General features: G+C 46.0%; 1 protein-coding gene across 4 annotated transcripts in view; it reads left to right on the top strand.

The window, feature by feature from the left end:
• Positions 1–4,879: 4,879 nt before the first annotated feature.
• Positions 4,880–19,260, top strand: part of SFXN5 (sideroflexin 5) — a 1,315,749-nt gene continuing 1,301,368 nt past the window's right edge. For 3 of the 4 annotated variants that reach the window (XM_085642762.1, XM_085642760.1, XM_085642759.1), the window contains exon 1: positions 4,880–5,249. In XM_085642762.1, the coding sequence (XP_085498888.1) occupies positions 5,193–5,249 (57 nt within the window). In that variant the 5' untranslated portion in view covers positions 4,880–5,192. The remainder of the gene's footprint in view (positions 5,250–19,260) is intronic. The other variant, XM_085642761.1, reaches the window with a different exon arrangement.

The following is a 19,260-nucleotide window of genomic DNA, read 5'->3' as shown; positions in this document are numbered from 1 at the left end:
GAGAAGTAACAGGACTCTGTCTTTTCCTTCTTGCCCAGAGAAGAAAAATACAGTGTCCACTTCTGCTCTGCCGCTTCAGCTGCCCCCCCCCACTCTTTCCTTCTTCCCTCTCTTTCTGTCTAGCCGTTCTTCTCTAACTGAAAACCGTGACTTCAAGATTATTTGCTCCCCTGTGAAATGGATCCAAAAAAGAAAAATGTTTGTGCTGGAAATGTTGTGTTTTAATTCCAAAGTGCAGCATCTGGAATAAAAGGTTAAAAATATGAAAAATAACGACATAAAGTAAGACAGAGTGGTAGCAAACTGGCAAAACTGATTTTATTCACACCCAAACACATTAGCGCCACTTTTACAGAGTTTGCCAGTGAAGCGCTACTTTTGTTTTCTTGTCTTTGTTTTCCCTGGGCTTGCAACTAGTGCACCAAACCTGGAGGTACTGCACAGGGTGGATTGGAAAACAAAATGTGTCCTGCGTCTCTGCGTCCAGGGATGTGGTCTTTTTACCATACTGCTTATGTTTTGAAAGGATATAAGCAATGGACTTTGAAATGGGTCTATTCAGGGCCATGTAGTCATGTCCTTAACTTTTCAGGCAAAAGCACTCACTGATTTCTGAATGGTGAGTGTAAAAGCGTTAAGGTACCATGTTGTTCCTGCTTACATTTCACATGGTTTGCTAAATGTTGCATTCCCTATGAGTGTTTGCTTTTTCCAGGATGTTGTTACTTTTTTTTGTAGGCTGCATATTGCTCTTGTCTAGTGTGTCATTTAAATTGATCTGCATCCAGGTGTTTATAGCCGGCAGCAATTGGGTTGTAGTTGAAGCCAGTGTGAGTTTTTCTCAGTGGGGCAGTATGGTGTTCAGTGGGGGAGAGGATGTGGCACTATGGCCAGAGCTGCTGAATTTAGAATGGGGGAACCAGGTTCAGCCTTAATAACCAGTCCACCAGTCCACTCTCCTGAGCGAGCACAATCCCATGCTAGACCTTAGAAGGCTTCGCAAGACCTTAGAAGCGCTAGTGTCTTAGCACCAGCAGGTGGACCCTAGCGGTGGCAAGTCTGGGTTAACCTTTAAGGTTTGTCCACCACAATCCATACTGAAGTTCACCTCCAGTCTTGCGGGCAGGCCTATGAAGCAGCACAGCCTAGAACAACAGTGACTCTGTCACTGTGGTCACAGGAACCTTGAGAACGGCCAGCTCTAGGGCTGTGCAACCGGTGTGACCGCACCGGGTGCTGACTTTGGGTGTCAGCTCTAGCTCAGCCAATTGTCCTCATCCCCAGATGGATGGTATAAAGTTGGATTGTGTATCCACATTTGATTATTTAGGGGTAACTCTTAATGATAAAATGAAATGGGGGTCTCATATGGCGAAGGCCAACTTGAAGTTAATACAATCCGTGGGGGGTATTCTGACGGTTTTTAATAATACTTCTTCTAAACCCATGGGCCCCCCATGGAAATTTATAAATCCCAAGCTAGAGGGGGCGCGCTTTATGGCGCAGAGCTTTGGGGCCACTGTAGTATCGCCCCTTTAACTTCAACCGAGAACTCCTTTATTAGGCGACTCCTGAAATTACCTATGAGTACTCCCTTAATTCCCCTGAGATGGGATTTAGGTTTAGTTCCTATTGAAGAGATTGCCCTGAACCGCCCTCTCCTGTATTGGAGACGACTCTGGTCAACACCCGAGCTTGCGAGCTTTAGGCAGGATCTTGGTGATCTCTTGTCAAGAGGGAATTTGGGGAAAATACCATGGCTGATGCATGTTAAGAATCTCTGCTATGTCTTAGGTAAGGGGGACTTGTGGTTGGTACCCGAAGAGTCTTGCCATTTGCTAACTAAGAAATCACTGACTGTGGCTTTACAGCAGTATCGTAAGGAAATTTTATTACATTCTTCCTTGGGTAGGCTCACCAACACCTTCTTGGATATTAAGTCCAGTCCCAACTTTGAAGCTTTCTTGGATGTTATCCAGCCACCATTGGCCAAGAAACTATACATTCAGTTCAGACACGGCTCGTTACCACTGAGGGCTTTTACCCATAGGTGGTCTAATGTGCCTTGTCCCACGAGCTCTTGTCCAGAATGTATTGATACCTGTGAGTCAGAGTTGCATGTTGTCCTTTTCTGCCCTCTCTACACTAAGGCAAGAAAAAAATGGATCATTCAACTCTGTAAATCCAGGGGCCTTAGGGACTACCAGGAGGTGTTCCGAATTCTTAAATATGACACTACCCCTATGATAGTGTTTGCGACGGCCAGATTCCTCCTTTCCATGTAGTTCTCTAGGTCTAAAAAATTACAAACTGTGAGGTAATAATCTGACTCTAAAGATGATTTTAGCGCTGTGGCGAAAGCATGTTTAGATATGAGATTACTGGACACTGTTTATTTTCGTCCCTACTAATAATGCTTCCAACTGTGTTTTGGTAATTTTATCTGCAAAATAAGGTGTCTATGATGGATTATATTTTATGCATTTGTATATTTTAATCATTTTTATTGTAAATAGGTATTTATTTCTTTTTATGGTATTATACCGAAATAAAAGCTTTTTGACTGACTGACTGATTATGTTTGCAAGTTTATTAAGGTTTTAAAAGCGCTTGCTGCCTCCTTCCTGGCCTCCAGCTATTTTCGGCAACAATAATAATGTCATGATGACTCTGGTGTTTAATGTTCTTCCTAGAGAGAGATCATTTTGTCTAGTGGCAGTTTTGATTTAAGGAAAGGTAGCTCAGAGGGTTAATGTGCCTGCTGCAAAGAACATGTACCATGCAGATCACAAAGTGCACATAAAGTAAATAGGTCAGTGGGCTACTGCTTTTGTCAGAGAGATCCTTTTGTTACTTGCAGTTTATAAGTTGATATCCTAACATAGAACAGTGAGCTATTAACTTTCATCTAAGAGCTGCAATCAAACTGCATGGTATACATTAGAGCGTTATGTTTTTTATCCCAGTCTTTGATTATCCTAATGTTGCAAAAAGTGTTCTTTTGGTCTGAAATCAATTCTGATTATTAAAGCGAACCCCCAACCATGGTATTACGTTGTAAATTCTGAGATTATGTTTCTCCAGACGAATCACTATTAAACCATACGGTCTACTAGTATGGTTATCATGTGACTCCTACACCTTGTAGTCCTTACTCTTACGTAACATTTTCTATACAGTGATTTACATACATATTGATTGTCTGAGTAATGTGTGTGATGTAAAGTGCTCTGACACCCTACACTGGTATGAGTGGTGCTGTAAATCAAATTCAATGCATCTGAGAGAGAGTGTGGATATGGAGACTTGAGGGGCACTGTTAAAGGGTGGTAGTGAGGGAATCCATGGCAGAGGTGGTCATTGGGGGGGCGCCAACAAACATTAATACACAGGACACCACCAGTGCTAAGGCCGGCCCTGCCCTTGAGGCCAGTCTGTCTCGCCTATAGGTAGCTCCATTGGCCTTGTTTCAGAAGTAGTAGCTGCAACTCACCAGGGATTGGCAATGCAGAATTTGCACGCACGCACACCAAACTATGTTCGTAAACTTCACAGTCTCTCTGCTTCATTCACAAGCACTTTTAACATGTGCTGCTTGCTGTGGGGACACTGGAATTAAATATGCAGCAAAGGAGGACACAATTATGCCGCAGTGTTGACTAAATTATGCATTTAAAAAAAGGCTGCATCGTAACCAGTGTAACATACAAATGCAACAGTGAGAAAGGTGATCAGTCAACCTTTGCAATAAGACATCCACTCCGCAGCAAAACAAGTCACATTTTTTATTAACTTTTGATACGTTTGAGCTATAAACTGTTTATTAGTTGAAATGGTCAGATCATGCAGCAGATCTTCCATTAGGAGGCAAATATGGCAGAGCCATAATTATATAGAAAACATTTTGCAAACTAGGATATTTTGCCATTCATGTTTGAACTGCTGTTGTGGAAAACGGGAGAAGTACTGATGACAAACTCCATGGCTCGGCGACAAATGGCTTGTGCTTTGGGACATTGTGATTAGAAGCATATCCCACTTTGTGAATGTGTTTTAATGTCAATAACTCATTATAACCTTAAATAATCATGTGTATCCATTAGTTGATTAAACTGGGCAGAGAAATGCCAAACAAATGCTAAAAATTGGGATGTTTGCGCATTCTGGCCACACCTCTGGCTCCGTCCACTGATCCAATCCTTGGGTTATTCCTGCCCTCTGATTCTCCGCTCACAGTTCCCCTACTTTTTCCCTCCCACTTCGACCACTGGGATAACCAGAAGAGGCAGTTTTGTGCAGAGGTGGGCTCGACCACAGGGAACACTGTGTCAGCAGAGGGGGTAGTCCAGGAGTAGGACTGGGAGTGAGCAGAGGAGGGAGTATGTGAAAAGCGATGTGACTGAGTAGAGGTAGGAGTGAGCAGTTATTTTACAGTAAACTACCTTGGCCAATCTTAAAGCGGGTTAAATTGCATTAATATTTCAAGTGGTATACCTATGTGTTCTTGCCCCAACTGCAGTTCGTTCACATTTTTTTATTAAAAATTGTATCATGGAGGCGAAAGACTACCAAAATTGCTGTAGAATATTTTCACCGTTTTATCTACGCCTGCGACCACGTTCCTACACTCACCACTGCACTCGTGATCACAGATTCACAGTTAGACATATTTGTGTATGCCCCTCGACCGCTGAATAGCCTTTAGTGTGCTAGGTTTCCGTTTGTTGAAGTTACCTATTTTTCATTGCCTTACTATCTGTTTTGAACACACAGACGCGTTTGAAGTATACGTACTAACATGGGAAGTCTTAATACATCTCGCTCTCAAAAAGAATTTGCTGCTGTGACCGCAGCCCAGACGGGAATAGAGACAGCTGCTTCTCCGTAGTCCAAACACTGCGCTGCGGACTACACTTCCCGTGGATCCGAGCGCGCCGATACCGTAAGGCGTGTGATGTCACGCGCCATGGGAATCTCCTCAGAGGAGTCTCCCAGCCAAGCTTCATTCTGGCTTTCCCCTCCTCGCGCACAGCCTACGCGCAGTCACCGGCAGCAGCGTAAGACTACATTTCCCAGGATCCCACCCGGCAGACCAGCGGACAGAGGGAGGCTGCTAAAAAGGGGACAACCTAAAGTTTCTTTAGTGGGGAAACTTGCGTTTATCAAGGACCCCCCTCCGTCACACCCCTGCGATGGAAGAGCCCGCAGAGTATGTCCCGTTCCGGCTGGGGAAGTCGCGCTTCAACCAGGTAAGAGCCAATGCACTGCGGGCGCCTGTACAGTTCAGCCACATTGAAAGCGACTGTTATTGGGTCATCTGTGCTGTTATGTTTTTGGCAGTCCTCCTGAAAGAGCGGACTCCCGCAATTTGTGATAGTCCGCTTCATACGCGGAACCTCTCGGCTCGAGACGTGTGTTTGCTCCTGCTGCAGTGACAGTTCACCTTGTGAGAACAGCAATTGGTCAGGGACGGCACCACCTCCAGACTTTGATTGGCTGGCTGTTGCGCTTGTCTCCGCTGTGTGCCTCCCCTTTCTGAGACTGGTATAGCGCCGCTCCCTGCGTGTGGTGGGGAGCTGGAACTGCAGGCAAGATACCAGGACTCCTTATTTATTTATTTATGCATTTTTATAAAGCGCGGACTTTACCCGAAGGTGTCAGAACGATGTACAATATAACCAGTTACGTTACATGAGAGAAATGTTACAAAATAGAATGTACAAAAATAGCAGGACACAGAATCAAACACAGCAGGCAAGAGGAACACAATATCAAACACTGAAAGCAAGGAATGTACGAAAAATAAATAAATATAACACATTTACAATGACTAACGAACTCCTTGCACTGTCACTGGTAGATAAGCACCGGGACATCATTTGGCTATGATTATCATTATAGCAATGCTATCTGTAATAACTCCCATGAATACTTGCTTAGGGCTGCATCCCTTGGTCATTCTTGTTGATATGACTTATGTATGACCTGCGATTTTGTAACTGTGACTCTTATGTAACAATTTATGTTTTACTGTAAAACGCAATAACACCTTTGGGTAATGTCTGCACTATAAAAAAACATAAAATTAATGAGCCAGGTGACCAAATTGCAGGTAGTACGAAGTACAGACTATGCAAACACGCCCACTGAGGCCAGATGCAGAGTGATGCCCATGGGGTACCACATGGTGCATGCCAAACTCTGGAACCCTGGGCAAAACCACTCACTTATTAATTTGGCATAGGATCAAAAAGCCAATGCTTCACGCCTAAGCTGCCCTCGTGAACACAAAGCATGGAGCAGCTCCAGAAACTGTAAAGAGGTAACGTAAGGGCTAACTAGTACAAGCACTGATGTGACAACATCATATCAAGGGCTGATTCACGGGGAATCCTGAATATGGTAGCTACACCTGCATCCCTTCCTCTAACGAATGGGTAATTGAGCTTATAAATTACTCAAAGTGACATTTTCAAACAAATGAGGGAGGTAAGCCTGGTAGGTACATTTAAAGAGGGTCGTTTTTCATTGAGTAAAATATATGCTGAGTTTCAGGTGATAGTTAATACGTTGGTGTTTGTGCTTTGATGAGGGATGGCTTGCAGCTGCAGCCATATATACATATCTTGCTCCCCGAGCAGCTAATAGCCATGTTAATTACCCTATTTAACACTTTAGACAGTCTTTCAGGAGCCAGGCTCCTGACAATACAAATTAAGGTGCAGATAAAAGGCTTTCCTTGGGTCTCCTCCTCCTTGGCTCACAGTAGAGGGAGACCTTGCAGTGGGCTAGTCCGGTAAGGATAAACAGCGGGTAAGGCACAGAGCAGACCTTTGGTTCCCTACCCTAACTGAACAGTCGTAGTTCCTTTAATCAATTACCTATACGCCTCCACTACACAGGACTCCTGCTCGCACACATTCCACGCATGCACAGAGCCAGCTCAGGAGAACAGGAGGGCTTTTACATTCCTCCTAAAGTGTGGGACTGCCTCCCACTCTGCATCAGAGCCTCTTCCTCTATTGAATTCTGCAAGAAGTTGAATACCTGGCTTGTCATTTAACTGACCTACTAAAAGGCAGGGCTAGGCACACACATGCTCAGTGCCAGGATACACTTACAGGTGATAGTGCGCTTTACAAATACACATACAAATGATGGACGGAATGTTGAATAAATCGTACATTCACCCCCAGACAAAAGATCAGGGTTAAATCCATTGTTCTTCTGCTCACTACGCCACCCCAGTTTGGAACCAGTTATATGCAAATCAGTCTTGACCCTGTGCCTCATCGGAACAGTCCAACCCGAACTGCCAAGCCAGGTCCTCCCTGGACCGGAAACAAGCATCCTGGGACCGGTTTCTGGGTATTACCCTTCATCAGCCAGGCTAGCTTGAATCCAGTGGCAAAGTGAGCAAGGGACCCACGCCTGGGCATACCCACCCCACTCAGGGCGAAAGTGATACGCAGACAAATGATGGACGGAATGCTGAATAAATCATACATTCACCCCCAGTCAAAAGATCTGGGTTAAATCCATCGTTCTTCTGCTCACTACGCCACCCCAGTTTGGACCCAGCTATATGCAAATCAGTCTTGACCCTGTGCCTCATGGGAACAGTCCAGCCCGAACTGCCAAGCCAGGTCCTCCCTGGACCGGAAACAAGCAACCTGGGACCGGTTTCTGGGTATTACCCTTCATCAGCCAGGTTAGCTTGAATCCAGTGGCAAAGTGAGCAAGGGACCCATGTCTGGGCATACCCATCATTTAGTGAGACGGGTATGCCCAGACGTGGGTCCTGTGCTCTCCATGCCCCTGGAGTCAAGCTATCCTGGCTGATGAGGGCTGAAAGCCCGAAACCGGTCCAAGGATGCTTGTTTCCAGTCTAGGGAGGACCTGGCCTGGCAGTTCGGGCTGGAATGTTCCGATTGGGCGCAGGGTCAAGACTGATTTACATATGGCTGGGTCCAAACTGGAAAAACGATCGATTTAGGCCCAGACCACTGTACTGGGGTGAATGTATGACATTATTCTGCATTCTGTCCATCAATTATTATTTTTGCATTTGTCACCCCGAGGGGGATGGGTATGCCCAGACGTGGGTCCCGTGCTCTCCATGCCACTGAAGTCAAGCTATCCTGGCTGTTGAGGGGTGAAACCCCGAAACTGGTCCTAGGATTCTTGTTTACAGTCCAGGGAGGACCTGGCCTGGCAGTTCGGGCTGGACTGTTTCTATTGGGTGCAGAGTCAAGACTGATTTACATATGGCTGGGTTCAAACTGGAAAGGCATGGTGAGCAAAAAGAGGATGGATTTAGGCCCAGATCTCTGTACTGGGGTGAATGTATGACATTATTCTGCATTCTGTCCATCAATTGTTCTTTTTGCATTACAAATACACATAGCATAACATGAATTATTGCTGGGACCCGGGCTCCACAGGCCCACACATCTGTGACCTTGTAGTGCTGTTCTATGTAACTAGTGCCAGTGTGTGACAGAAATCAAGGAAGAGAGGCTGGCTGAGCATGGTGGGAGCTACCCTTGCTGTGGTGGTCTCTCTTTTCATTTGTATTTTACTTGTGTATATACCTCTAATGCAGTTGAAGATATCTAGAGCTTTGCTTTTAAAGGGATACAGCCCGTTCTACACTCTCATCTTGCCCAATATTAATAACTGTTTTGCACACATCTAAAGGTATTTAACTAGATGATGTTTTGGAGGACTGGATATTTTTGGACTGAATATACAGCGCAGTGTTGGTGAGACCATCCAATGAGGCTCACTAGAGATGTATGTCGTCTTTTCTACCGTCAAGAAGAGAAATATCCATTATAAATTTGAACACGAATGTAGTTCCTAACCAGTCGGCCATGTAACACTGGTCCTTCGATATGGCAGCTCAAGTCGTTTTAATGAGATTTAATGTAAGGGCTAAAGTATTTCGTAGGGTGACCGCAGGAAAGTGCTTATTGTTTTTGAATGCCAATGAGAGGTCTGAGTCACCTGGTGCCAATGTGTGAAAAAAGAGTGAAAGTACCTTCCATGGCCCAGAGAAAGACAGCACAGTGTAAGAATCCCCTGCTTAGCCGAGACAGCGTTTGTTTGCGTTTTGAGTCCAATCATACATTTCCAGGGAACCACCAATCTGGATTCAGGCAGAATCACAATGCTGGTCCTGAACTGTGAACTACTCATGATAGATTCAATTCTAACACATCTCTATGAGCTGCCCTGTTTTCATTGTGGACACGAACATGAAGAACCTGCACGCGAGTTGGTGGCAGAAACTCTGGCTCATCGTCCACATTTCTATAGCTCTGTATAAAGGTTATTCATATGAATGATTCACAGACCACACCTCTGCCAGTGCCCCTGTGGTGATATACATGATCAGTCATAGGTGGCACACCACGTAGCCCAGATTAGTTTGGACATCTCAGTCTACCAAACTGCAGAGGACACATAATTCCAACTGAGGAGTTTAATACAGAACTAAAGGGCTTTGCATACATTGAGAGTGCTTTGCAGCCATCCAGGGCTCAGTGTCTCAATATTATCTAAACTGCAAACATCTGAGTGTCGGCTGGTGTTTCCACCCCTCCTCCGTTGACACTGCTGAATCAGTCTCACTCACCAATGTTACTAAAGCAAAATCTCTTTGGTGCATGTTGGTTTGTAAACTACAAAGCGATCACTACATTAAGAATACAGTGAGCAGTGCATCATTAGAGCCTCGCTACTGAGTAAGATACAAATATACCAATCCAAGCAAGCAGTTAAAGAAGAGAACATTTATATAGGGCAGAATCTTGGCAGGCGTGTCTCTATCTGCTGGGCAAAACCATAAATGTCCTTACACATATCACGCCATCGCATGGACCAGACACCATAAACGTATCCTCACATTCACCTTTAAACGACTGTCTGTTGCAGGACCCTAGCATTATGATGGCCGGCAACCAGACAACCATTTCAATGTCATGCAAGGTAGAGTCAGCGCTACACAAATGCCAGCAACGTAGCATAACGGAAGTGCACCTAAAAGACACAGCACAAGAGTGATGTATTGGTTTGTAGCCTGTCTATGGATGTCGTCTGAATACAACTCTCAACACTAGCACAAAGCCAGGTGTGCGTCACGGCGTTCACCACCACCTCCAATCTGTCATGGAGACGCATCTGGTTTGCAATGTCGAAGGCTGCAAAGAGATCCAAAAGGACCAGTGTGCCTAGAGTGTACCAGGACACACGCTATGGAGACTTCCTCACAGACATCCAGGAGAGCAGTCTTTGACCACGAAGAGAGGGGAGAGATGCCTGCAGTGGATGCAGAGACCCAGGAGAGCAGTCTTAGACCACGAAGAGACAGGCGATATGCTTGCGTTGCATACAGAGATGCAGGACAGCAGTCTTCGACCACGAAGAGAGGGGAGAGATGCCTGCAGTGGATGCAGAGACCCAGGAGAGCAGTCTTCGACCATGAAGAGAGGGGAGAGATGCCTGCAGTGGATGCTGAGATCCAGGAGAGCAGTCTGTGACCACGAAGAGAGGGGAGAGATGCCTGCAGTGGGTGCAGAGACCCAGGAGAGCAGTCTTAGACCACGAAGAGACAGGCGATATGCTTGCGTTGCATACAGAGATGCAGGAGAGCAGTCTTCGACCACGAAGAGAGGGGAGAGATGCCTGCAGTGGATGCAGAGACCCAGGAGAGCAGTCTTAGACCACGAAGAGACAGGCGATATGCTTGCGTTGCATACAGAGATGCAGGAGAGCAGTCTTCGACCACGAAGAGAGGGGAGAGATGCCTGCAGTGAATGCAGAGATCCAGGAGAGCAGTCTGTGACCACGAAGAGAGGGGAGAGATGCCTGCAGTGGATGCTGAGATCCAGGAGAGCAGTCTTAGACCACGAAGAGAGGGGAGAGATGCCTGCAGTGGATGCAGAGATCCAGGAGAGCAGTCTGCGACCACAAAGAGGGGAGAGATGCCTGCAGTGGATGCTGAGATCCAGGAGAGCAGTCTGTGCCCACAAAGAGGGGAGAGATGCCTGCAGTGGATGCTGAGATCCAGGAGAGCAGTCTGCGACCACAAAGAGGGGAGAGATGCCTGCAGTGGATGCTGAGATCCAGGAGAGCAGTCTGCGACCACAAAGAGGGGAGAGATGCCTGCAGTGGATGCTGAGATCCAGGAGAGCAGTCTGTGCCCACAAAGAGGGGAGAGATGCCTGCAGTGGATGCTGAGATCCAGAAGAGCAGTCTGTGCCCACAAAGAGGGGAGAGATGCCTGCAGTGGATGCAGAGACCCAGGAGAGCAGTCTGTGACCACAAAGAGAGGGGAGAGATGCCTGCAGTGGATGCAGAGACCCAGGAGAGCAGTCTGTGCCCACAAAGAGGGGAGAGATGCCTGCAGTGGATGCAGAGATGTAGGAGAGCAGTCTGTGACCACAAAGAGGGGAGAGATGCCTGCAGTGGATGCTGAGATCCAGGAGAGCAGTCTGCGACCACAAAGAGGGGAGAGATGCCTGCAGTGGATGCTGAGATCCAGGAGAGCAGTCTGCGACCACAAAGAGGGGAGAGATGCCTGCAGTGGATGCTGAGATCCAGGAGAGCAGTCTGTGACCACAAAGAGGGGAGAGATGCCTGCAGTGGATGCAGAGACCCAGGAGAGCAGTCTGTGACCACAAAGAGAGGGGAGAGATGCCTGCAGTGGATGCAGAGACCCAGGAGAGCAGTCTGTGCCCACAAAGAGGGGAGAGATGCCTGCAGTGGATGCTGAGATCCAGGAGAGCAGTCTGTGCCCACAAAGAGGGGAGAGATGCCTGCAGTGGATGCAGAGACCCAGGAGAGCAGTCTGTGACCACAAAGAGAGGGGAGAGATGCCTGCAGTGGATGCAGAGACCCAGGAGAGCAGTCTGTGACCACAAAGAGAGGGGAGAGATGCCTGCAGTGGATGCAGAGACCCAGGAGAGCAGTCTGTGACCACGAAGGGAGTGGAGAGATGCCTGCAGTGGATGCTGAGATCTGTGTTGAAAAATCTACAATTTTAAATGATAACTAAACATGAAACTCTATAACAGTTCTCTTGTTTTTTTTCCAAAATATGGATTCTTTCCAACCCAGTTGAGGCGCACCTCAAAGATTACGTTCAGGAAAGCTCTCATCAGGAAATGGTAAATCTTATGACCCCAATACTTCTTAAGAACCTACCTTGTTTCCACAAATAACGGCATGTTTTGGGGCATAATGTGTCAAATTGCACATCAAGCTGTAATTTTATATGATCTGTGATCCATAGATCACGTGATTACGATTTGTGTAATTTTAATCTTTTATGACTAACAGCTCAAGTCTTTCCTGGTTTTCAACAGCACATGTATTATTTGTGTTCACATCCAAAATGCTCTGTCCCTGCTACTGGACACTGCCATCAATTCACATGTATCCCACATAAAAAGTTCTACATGAAAGTCCTGCCAAAGAAGAGGCAGTGTGCTCTAGCCACAAGGCGGAGCTATATCTCAGTACTAAACACTCCCCCATCAACTATGAGCACACAGACGTCTGAAGGCAACAGAAGAAGGGCTGCATGTGGTCAAATCCAACCTCCGCTTGCACTGATCAAATCCACACATCCAGGGGCCATCCGACTGTCGCTCGTGCGATGATCCCCAAGTCTCAAGGCACAGACAACCCATGTCCGAAACATTCACAGACAGTTCGTATTAGGGATTCTAAGACCCTTTGAGGGGGGAGGTGCCAGGACCAAGAAAGGACTTCACCCCACCAGACAGTCCACATTCCTGCCGGTGAGAACATCCACTCATATAATGCTGAGTGTTTCCACTGAAATGAAGCCCAACAAAAGCTAAAGCTCATCCCTTGATACCTCACACCTGCAACATGCTGAATAACAATATCAACCAGCCAATCCCAGGATGGCGTTCCACTCTTGTGTATCCACAGAAACACAGTAGCAGGTCCACACCCAGAAGCAGGCGAGCATCAAGAAGTGACCCCTCTACCTGCGTCATCACGGTCTCTGTAGACCCAATTCGAGAAATAACACAATCAGATCCACCTAAAATAATGTCATCAAGGGGCCGGGGTTGCAACGTACTTGCACTAAAAGCCTCCGCGCTCAGACCGGCCAAGCCACATCTAGGCTCTAATCCTAGAATAGCAAAGAGTTGATCACTGAAAAGACACTTGCAGGGATCTGCTGCCCTTCACAACACTGACCATGAGAAGGCTAGGCTCCCATCTTCTGAGAAGCCTGGCCGCCGTTCAAAGTCCGTGCACCCCCGGGGCTGATGATGCAGATTCACCTTTCCAAGATGGGCCTCGTCAACGCGTTCGCAGTGTAATCTCTGAAGGTCGCTGGTTTACTAGAGGACATAAAATGACACATGCTTCACCTTACTCAGATCTGCTGTCCATGTTTAACAAGATCTTTTAAAGAGACACAAAATGATTCTCAGTGACTGACACTGTACGTGGCTTACAGCACTGCAAGGAGGACTTGGCATCTATGGCAGCCGTACCCCATTAATATCCCTTTACCACTTGATCAGCCATACTTGCCAATGACAGTTTCAATCACCAGACAACTTACTTGAGCTCAATTCTACAATGTACCTCAGAAAAGTCAGACTCTGATACACAGGACTATTTCTAGAGCATCTCAATGGAGATCTCACTAGATCTCTCAACCTACTGGCTTCTATCAAACTCCTAAAGGCAAAACTAAAACCTCAAAAGGCTAACAAACGGTTCTATCTGAAAATAGCTGACTGCCTCCTGGAATGCTGTTGAAGAAAAACCAGTGAACCAGAAGACAAACATTAACTTCTGTGTGCACATGAGAGGCTGTCACATGACCGTTCTGAGTTTTAAAAGGCCATCTACATGAAGTACATAGCAGAGCGTCCCAGCGAAACATACAAACTGTTTGAGATATACTGGGATATTAAAGAACCTGCAACCATCCTCTTGTCACTTCTTATATCCTTGTCATCAGACCACCTGCAGATCCTAGAATCCCTTCACACCCTTCAGTCCATTCCAAGCAGTTTGCAGAATAAAAGCCTCCACCCTCCCTGTGCCCTCCTGTTCTGCTTCATGGGCCTTGTATGGTTGGTTCTCAGTGGACCCCCACCCAACATCAAGGGTTTTAAGTGGTTCCCTGTGCCACTCTACTCCGCATCAGGGGTCTTGTATGTTTCACTGTTGCCCACTGCTCAGCATCTGGGGCCGTTAATGGTTCCCTGTGCCCCTTCCCCACCCAACTTCAAGGGATTATATTGTTCTCTGTGGCGCCCCACCTGACAACAAGGGTTTCCTATAGTTTTCCATGCCGCCCTGCTCCACGTCATGGGCCTTGTTTAGTTCCCTGTGGTTCCTGCCCAGCATCCTGAGCCTTGTTTGGTTCCTTGTGCCCCCTCCTCCCAGCCAACATCAAGGGTTTGTATGGTTCCCAGTGTTCCCCGCTCAGCATCATGGGTCTTTACTGGTTCTCTGTGAACCCCGGCTAACATCAAGGGTTTGTATGGTTTTCTGTACCTCCTTTTCACATAACCATTGGTCTTGTTTGGTTCCTAGTGGCCTCCTGCCCAGCATCATGGCTTTGTTTGCTTCCCTGTGCTCCCCCCCACCCAACATCAAAGTTTGTATGGTTCCCTGACCCCATCAGGGGTCTTGTTTAGTTTCTTAACCGGCCCCCTTTCCCCCATTCCACCAGCATCATGGGTCTTGCATGGTCCCCTGTGCCCCGCTCCCCTCCCTTCTGTAGTTAGAATTCATAATTTTATCAGTCAAATGAATGCCCCTGGGTGTGGCCGGTCTCCACACACCAGTGAAACAGCCGTAGTGGTGCTTTATGACTGGGTTTGAAGGACAAAGGGCGTGGAGAGCACCAGGGAATGCAGTGAAAGTGTCAGCAGCAAGGATGGGATGGGGGGGGGAACAACCTTTACAACGCAACTTTTACAACGCACTACACTTACAACGCATTTTTTACAACGCATAATACATTACAACGCATGACACTACAACGCATTTTTAAAAACTACCTTTACAACGCATTCCATTACAACGCATACTACCATTACAACGCATAACATTACAACGCATAATATTACACTACACTATCCAACACTTACCCTACTGTTGCACCCCCTGGAGTTAGAATAGTAATTTTTACCCCTATACTATCCAACACTTACCCTACTGTTGCACCCCCTGGAGTTAGAATAGTAATTTTTACCCCTATACTATCCAACACTTACCCTACTGTTGCACCCCCTGGAGTTAGAATAGTAATTTTTACCCCTATACTATCCAACACTTACCCTACTGTTGCACCCCCTGGAGTTAGAATAGTAATTTTTACCCCTATACTATCCAACACTTACCCTACTGCTGCACCCCCTGGAGTTAGAATAGTAATTTTTACCCCTATACTATCCAACACTTACCCTACTGTTGCACCCCCTGGGGTTAGAATAGTAATTTTTACCCCTATACTATCCAACACTTACCCTACTGTTGCACCCCCTGGAGTTAGAATAGTAATTTTTACCCCTATACTATCCAACACTTACCCTACTGTTGCACCACCTGGAGTTAGAATAGTAATTTTTACCCCTATACTATCCAACACTTACCCTACTGTTGCACCCCCTGGAGTCAGAATAGTAATTTTTACCCCTATACTATCCAACACTTACCCTACTGTTGCACCCCTTGGAGTTAGAATAGTAATTTTTACCCCTATACTATCCAACACTTACCCTACTGTTGTACCCCCTGGAGTTAGAATAGTAATTTTTACCCCTATACTATCCAACACTTACCCTACTGTTGCACCCCCTGGAGTTAGAATAGTAATTTTTACCCCTATACTATCCAACACTTACCCTACTGTTGCACCCCCTGGAGTTAGAAAAGTAATTTTTACCCCTATACTATCTAATACTTACCTTAAATGCAATTTAATATTATGCGTTGTAATGGTATGCGTTGTAAAGGTAGTATGCGTTGTAATGGAAATGCGTTGTAAAGGTAGTTTTTAAAAATGCGTTGTAGTGTCATGCGTTGTAATGTCATGCGTTGTAATGGATTATGCGTTGTAAAAAATGCGTTGTAAGTGCATGCGTTGTAAAAGTGTGCGTTGTAACGACATACATCCGGATGGGGGAGGGGCATTTAGTGAACTGAGGAAGCAGAGAGAGACAGGGAGTGTCTGCATAGCAGTGATTTAGGGTTCAATATTATGATGCAGCGTAGTATGTTAATTATCATCAGGTGGCGGTGTTTTAAATTGGACCAAATGATCACCGCAAGTTTCAACCCCTCCCCCCCCTGCCGAAGTGAATGAAAAGTGGAACAACATGAGTTTATCTCTCCTGCCTATCATCTCACAGACCGGCTGCCTTCGTCTGAAGTCTCCTTAGTGGCACACAATTTACGTGTTCAAAAACCTGCTCCACTCGCTGCACCAGGAGTCCCACTCGGATGCTGGGAGCTCCATAAGAACCATTTTCCAAAGCCAATAGGTCTCACCTATGCAAGAGTATTGGCTCTACCAATGTCTTTTGGCCATGTGTTAACCAGCGTGGCTGCTGTTCAGCATGGCTAAATGTTTGTGATGTTGAGGAGAGTGGCGTAGAGTGTTGTAGATTGAGTGGAGTGATGATGAGGGCAGGGGCGTTGCGTGGAGTAAACACCAAGCTCATTGGAAGAGAGAGAGCGACATTTGACCTCTGCCTTTGAATGCACAGCAAATGTGTTTACAGAAAGCGAGTAATCGTGGAAGAATACAAGGAGCCCTGGTAAACCGGCGGTGCCCCACGGAACGGAATAACTCAAGCTAAACAGCCTAAAACGAATAGAGCCAGCAAATAGAAAGCAAGCAACTGTGAGTTGCAAACCACAAACCCAATGGTAAGCAATGGGCAGAAAGCATTCCCAGGGAAGTCTTTTGAATGTCCTCGAGAAGTCTTCAGCAAACCAGACGGCTGCGCTAGCCGGACCGCTGCACTGTCTAGTAGGCTATGACCTAAAAACAGCTAGTCTGTCAGTCATTCTGACTGGCTCAGATGGAACCGAGACCAAAAAGAAGTAAATAATAAATGCAGTGTCTGAGGTCAGTTCTGAGGGGCCTTGATGGCAGCTAAAACGATGATGTTTTATGCTATGGAGAATGTGTGATAGATAATAGAATGGATGTCTTGACTCACTCAAATGTGTTTTTCTATATAATTAATTTTATGAACTGATAGTTAAAAAGAACGCAGGCGTGATTCCAGTCTGTGAGGCATATGTTTCAGTATGGCACCAGTCGTTAATTTCCTACTAGCGGTTTGGAAGCTATGGGGGAGCAGGACACAGGAGGTTTAGAGATGCCTCCTCCCCTGTCAGCCTTCTGGAACCAAACAGTATTTTGGTGTGTGTGTGTTTGTGTGGGGTAACACTCCGGGCTGCAAAGGTAGTGTTAAATCCTAGAACCCCTCAACAGATTTGCGGAGGGGAGGTCTATTTTGTTTTCGGCCATTGGGGGCGAGTATGTCTCAATAGCGCAAATTCATCTTCCAGTACTGTCGATATAACCTGTCAACTGACCCCAAACAACATCTACTCTGCCCATGAATCTGGGTGTGGGACTTGCACAACACGTTGTAAAAGAGCACAAACCCCAGCCCCTACCTGTGTACAGGGGGTATTAGCGGACGGATTTGTGTGTGGGGGGGGGGGGGTGGAAGAGAACACCCCTACTCTTAGATGGTCTTGTCTAACCAAGGCTAGTATTGGCGCCAGCAGTACAGATGACCACCTCCCCCTTGCTATGCCACTGCTTTCTTTGGTACCTAACTTCTATTATACTGCTTCTAATATCTTTTTTCAACAAGAATCTAACAGCTTTTTTATTGTTTTAATTTGCACTGGAGATTCTATTTTTACTCTTCATGTTGGCATACAAACTCTTTCTCATACCAAGAGCTACACACCAAGGATTCAAGTGGTTTGTGGGAAAGGTGATGTGACCATGTATTATAAGGAGTAAAGTACGTCCTGCCTTACATAATAATGATGGCTCAAATCACCTCGGAGATCCATAACCTTCATAAGGATCTCGCCCTTCCACCTCTTTCCTCTTTATAGTCATGGAACCCCTCGGTGACTTGCAGTATTCTTATAATGCACGGTTGGGGGTACTTTATCTCATATATTAAGAGACTGACAGCTTTGTTGCTTCCAGATGTTTGGGGAAACTGCACATCTTGGTAAATTGTCTCAGAAATGCTGTGCTCTGTCTCACGGTTCACAGAGGGCTCCTTTTACCTTTGACTCAGCGGTCTGTTATGGAAATACATTGCTTCCCTTAACTTTCTCCATCTTTGTTACTGGCGGAAGCCTCGGGCGTCACCAGCTTCCCACACCCTCCTCAGACGACCTGTCATTTACAGTGGCAGAGGGGGCGGGTGCAGAGACCCACCATGATCAAGGAACTTGAGTTCTGCTGCTTTTGTAGCAGAAAAACATATTTTGTCCGGAAAAGGAACAGTTGTCTAGGAACCTTAAGAAACTGAACACCTGTGGCCCTACGCACAAATTAACGAAAAGTCCTGATTTACAGAATGAAAATGTATGCTTTTATTTGAAAGTTGCAGCTTCCTCCTTATTAACTAAAACTTTTGTTGCAACTAGTCTAGTCAGTTTCATAGGGAAATACCAGAGGAATGCTTTACATGTGTGTCCATTGCATAAGGCTAAACGTTTAAAAAATGAAAGCAATTAAATAAGATTTCTTATTTTGACAGTTTTTTTTCTATTAAAAAAATTGCTTCAGGTGGTGTGACTGTCCGCGCCTTGTGATTTCCTTTGCCCCTGTGAGAAGTTGGCCTGGTATATGCTGTTCACTAGTTCTAGTGACCACCTTGTACCATGCCAAGCAACCCTTATGGTGTGGTTGTAAGTCAACCTTTTCGGACTAGCTGCCCTAGTGGTAGCGTAGGCTAAGCAGTCTTTGAGGCTAAACTCGTGATGCGTGTTAAGCAGGCTGTTTTACCAATAGTAACCCCCTTTTATACCAATGAAAGGACACCACACAGATATATATTCAAAATATATATGTATTTATTTCTCAAAGTAACCCCTAGTCTCTTTATGAGCACAGGAGCACAAATCGTCAAACAAGATTATCACAGAATACACAGAAGTTGCACTTTATATGGATAGGCCCTGGTGGCCACTCGAACC

Source organism: Triturus cristatus, chromosome 2_2, assembly GCF_964204655.1.
Source record: "Triturus cristatus chromosome 2_2, aTriCri1.1, whole genome shotgun sequence".
NCBI classification, from domain to species: Eukaryota; Metazoa; Chordata; class Amphibia; order Caudata; family Salamandridae; genus Triturus; species Triturus cristatus.
This window is presented reverse-complemented; position numbering and strand designations above follow the sequence as displayed.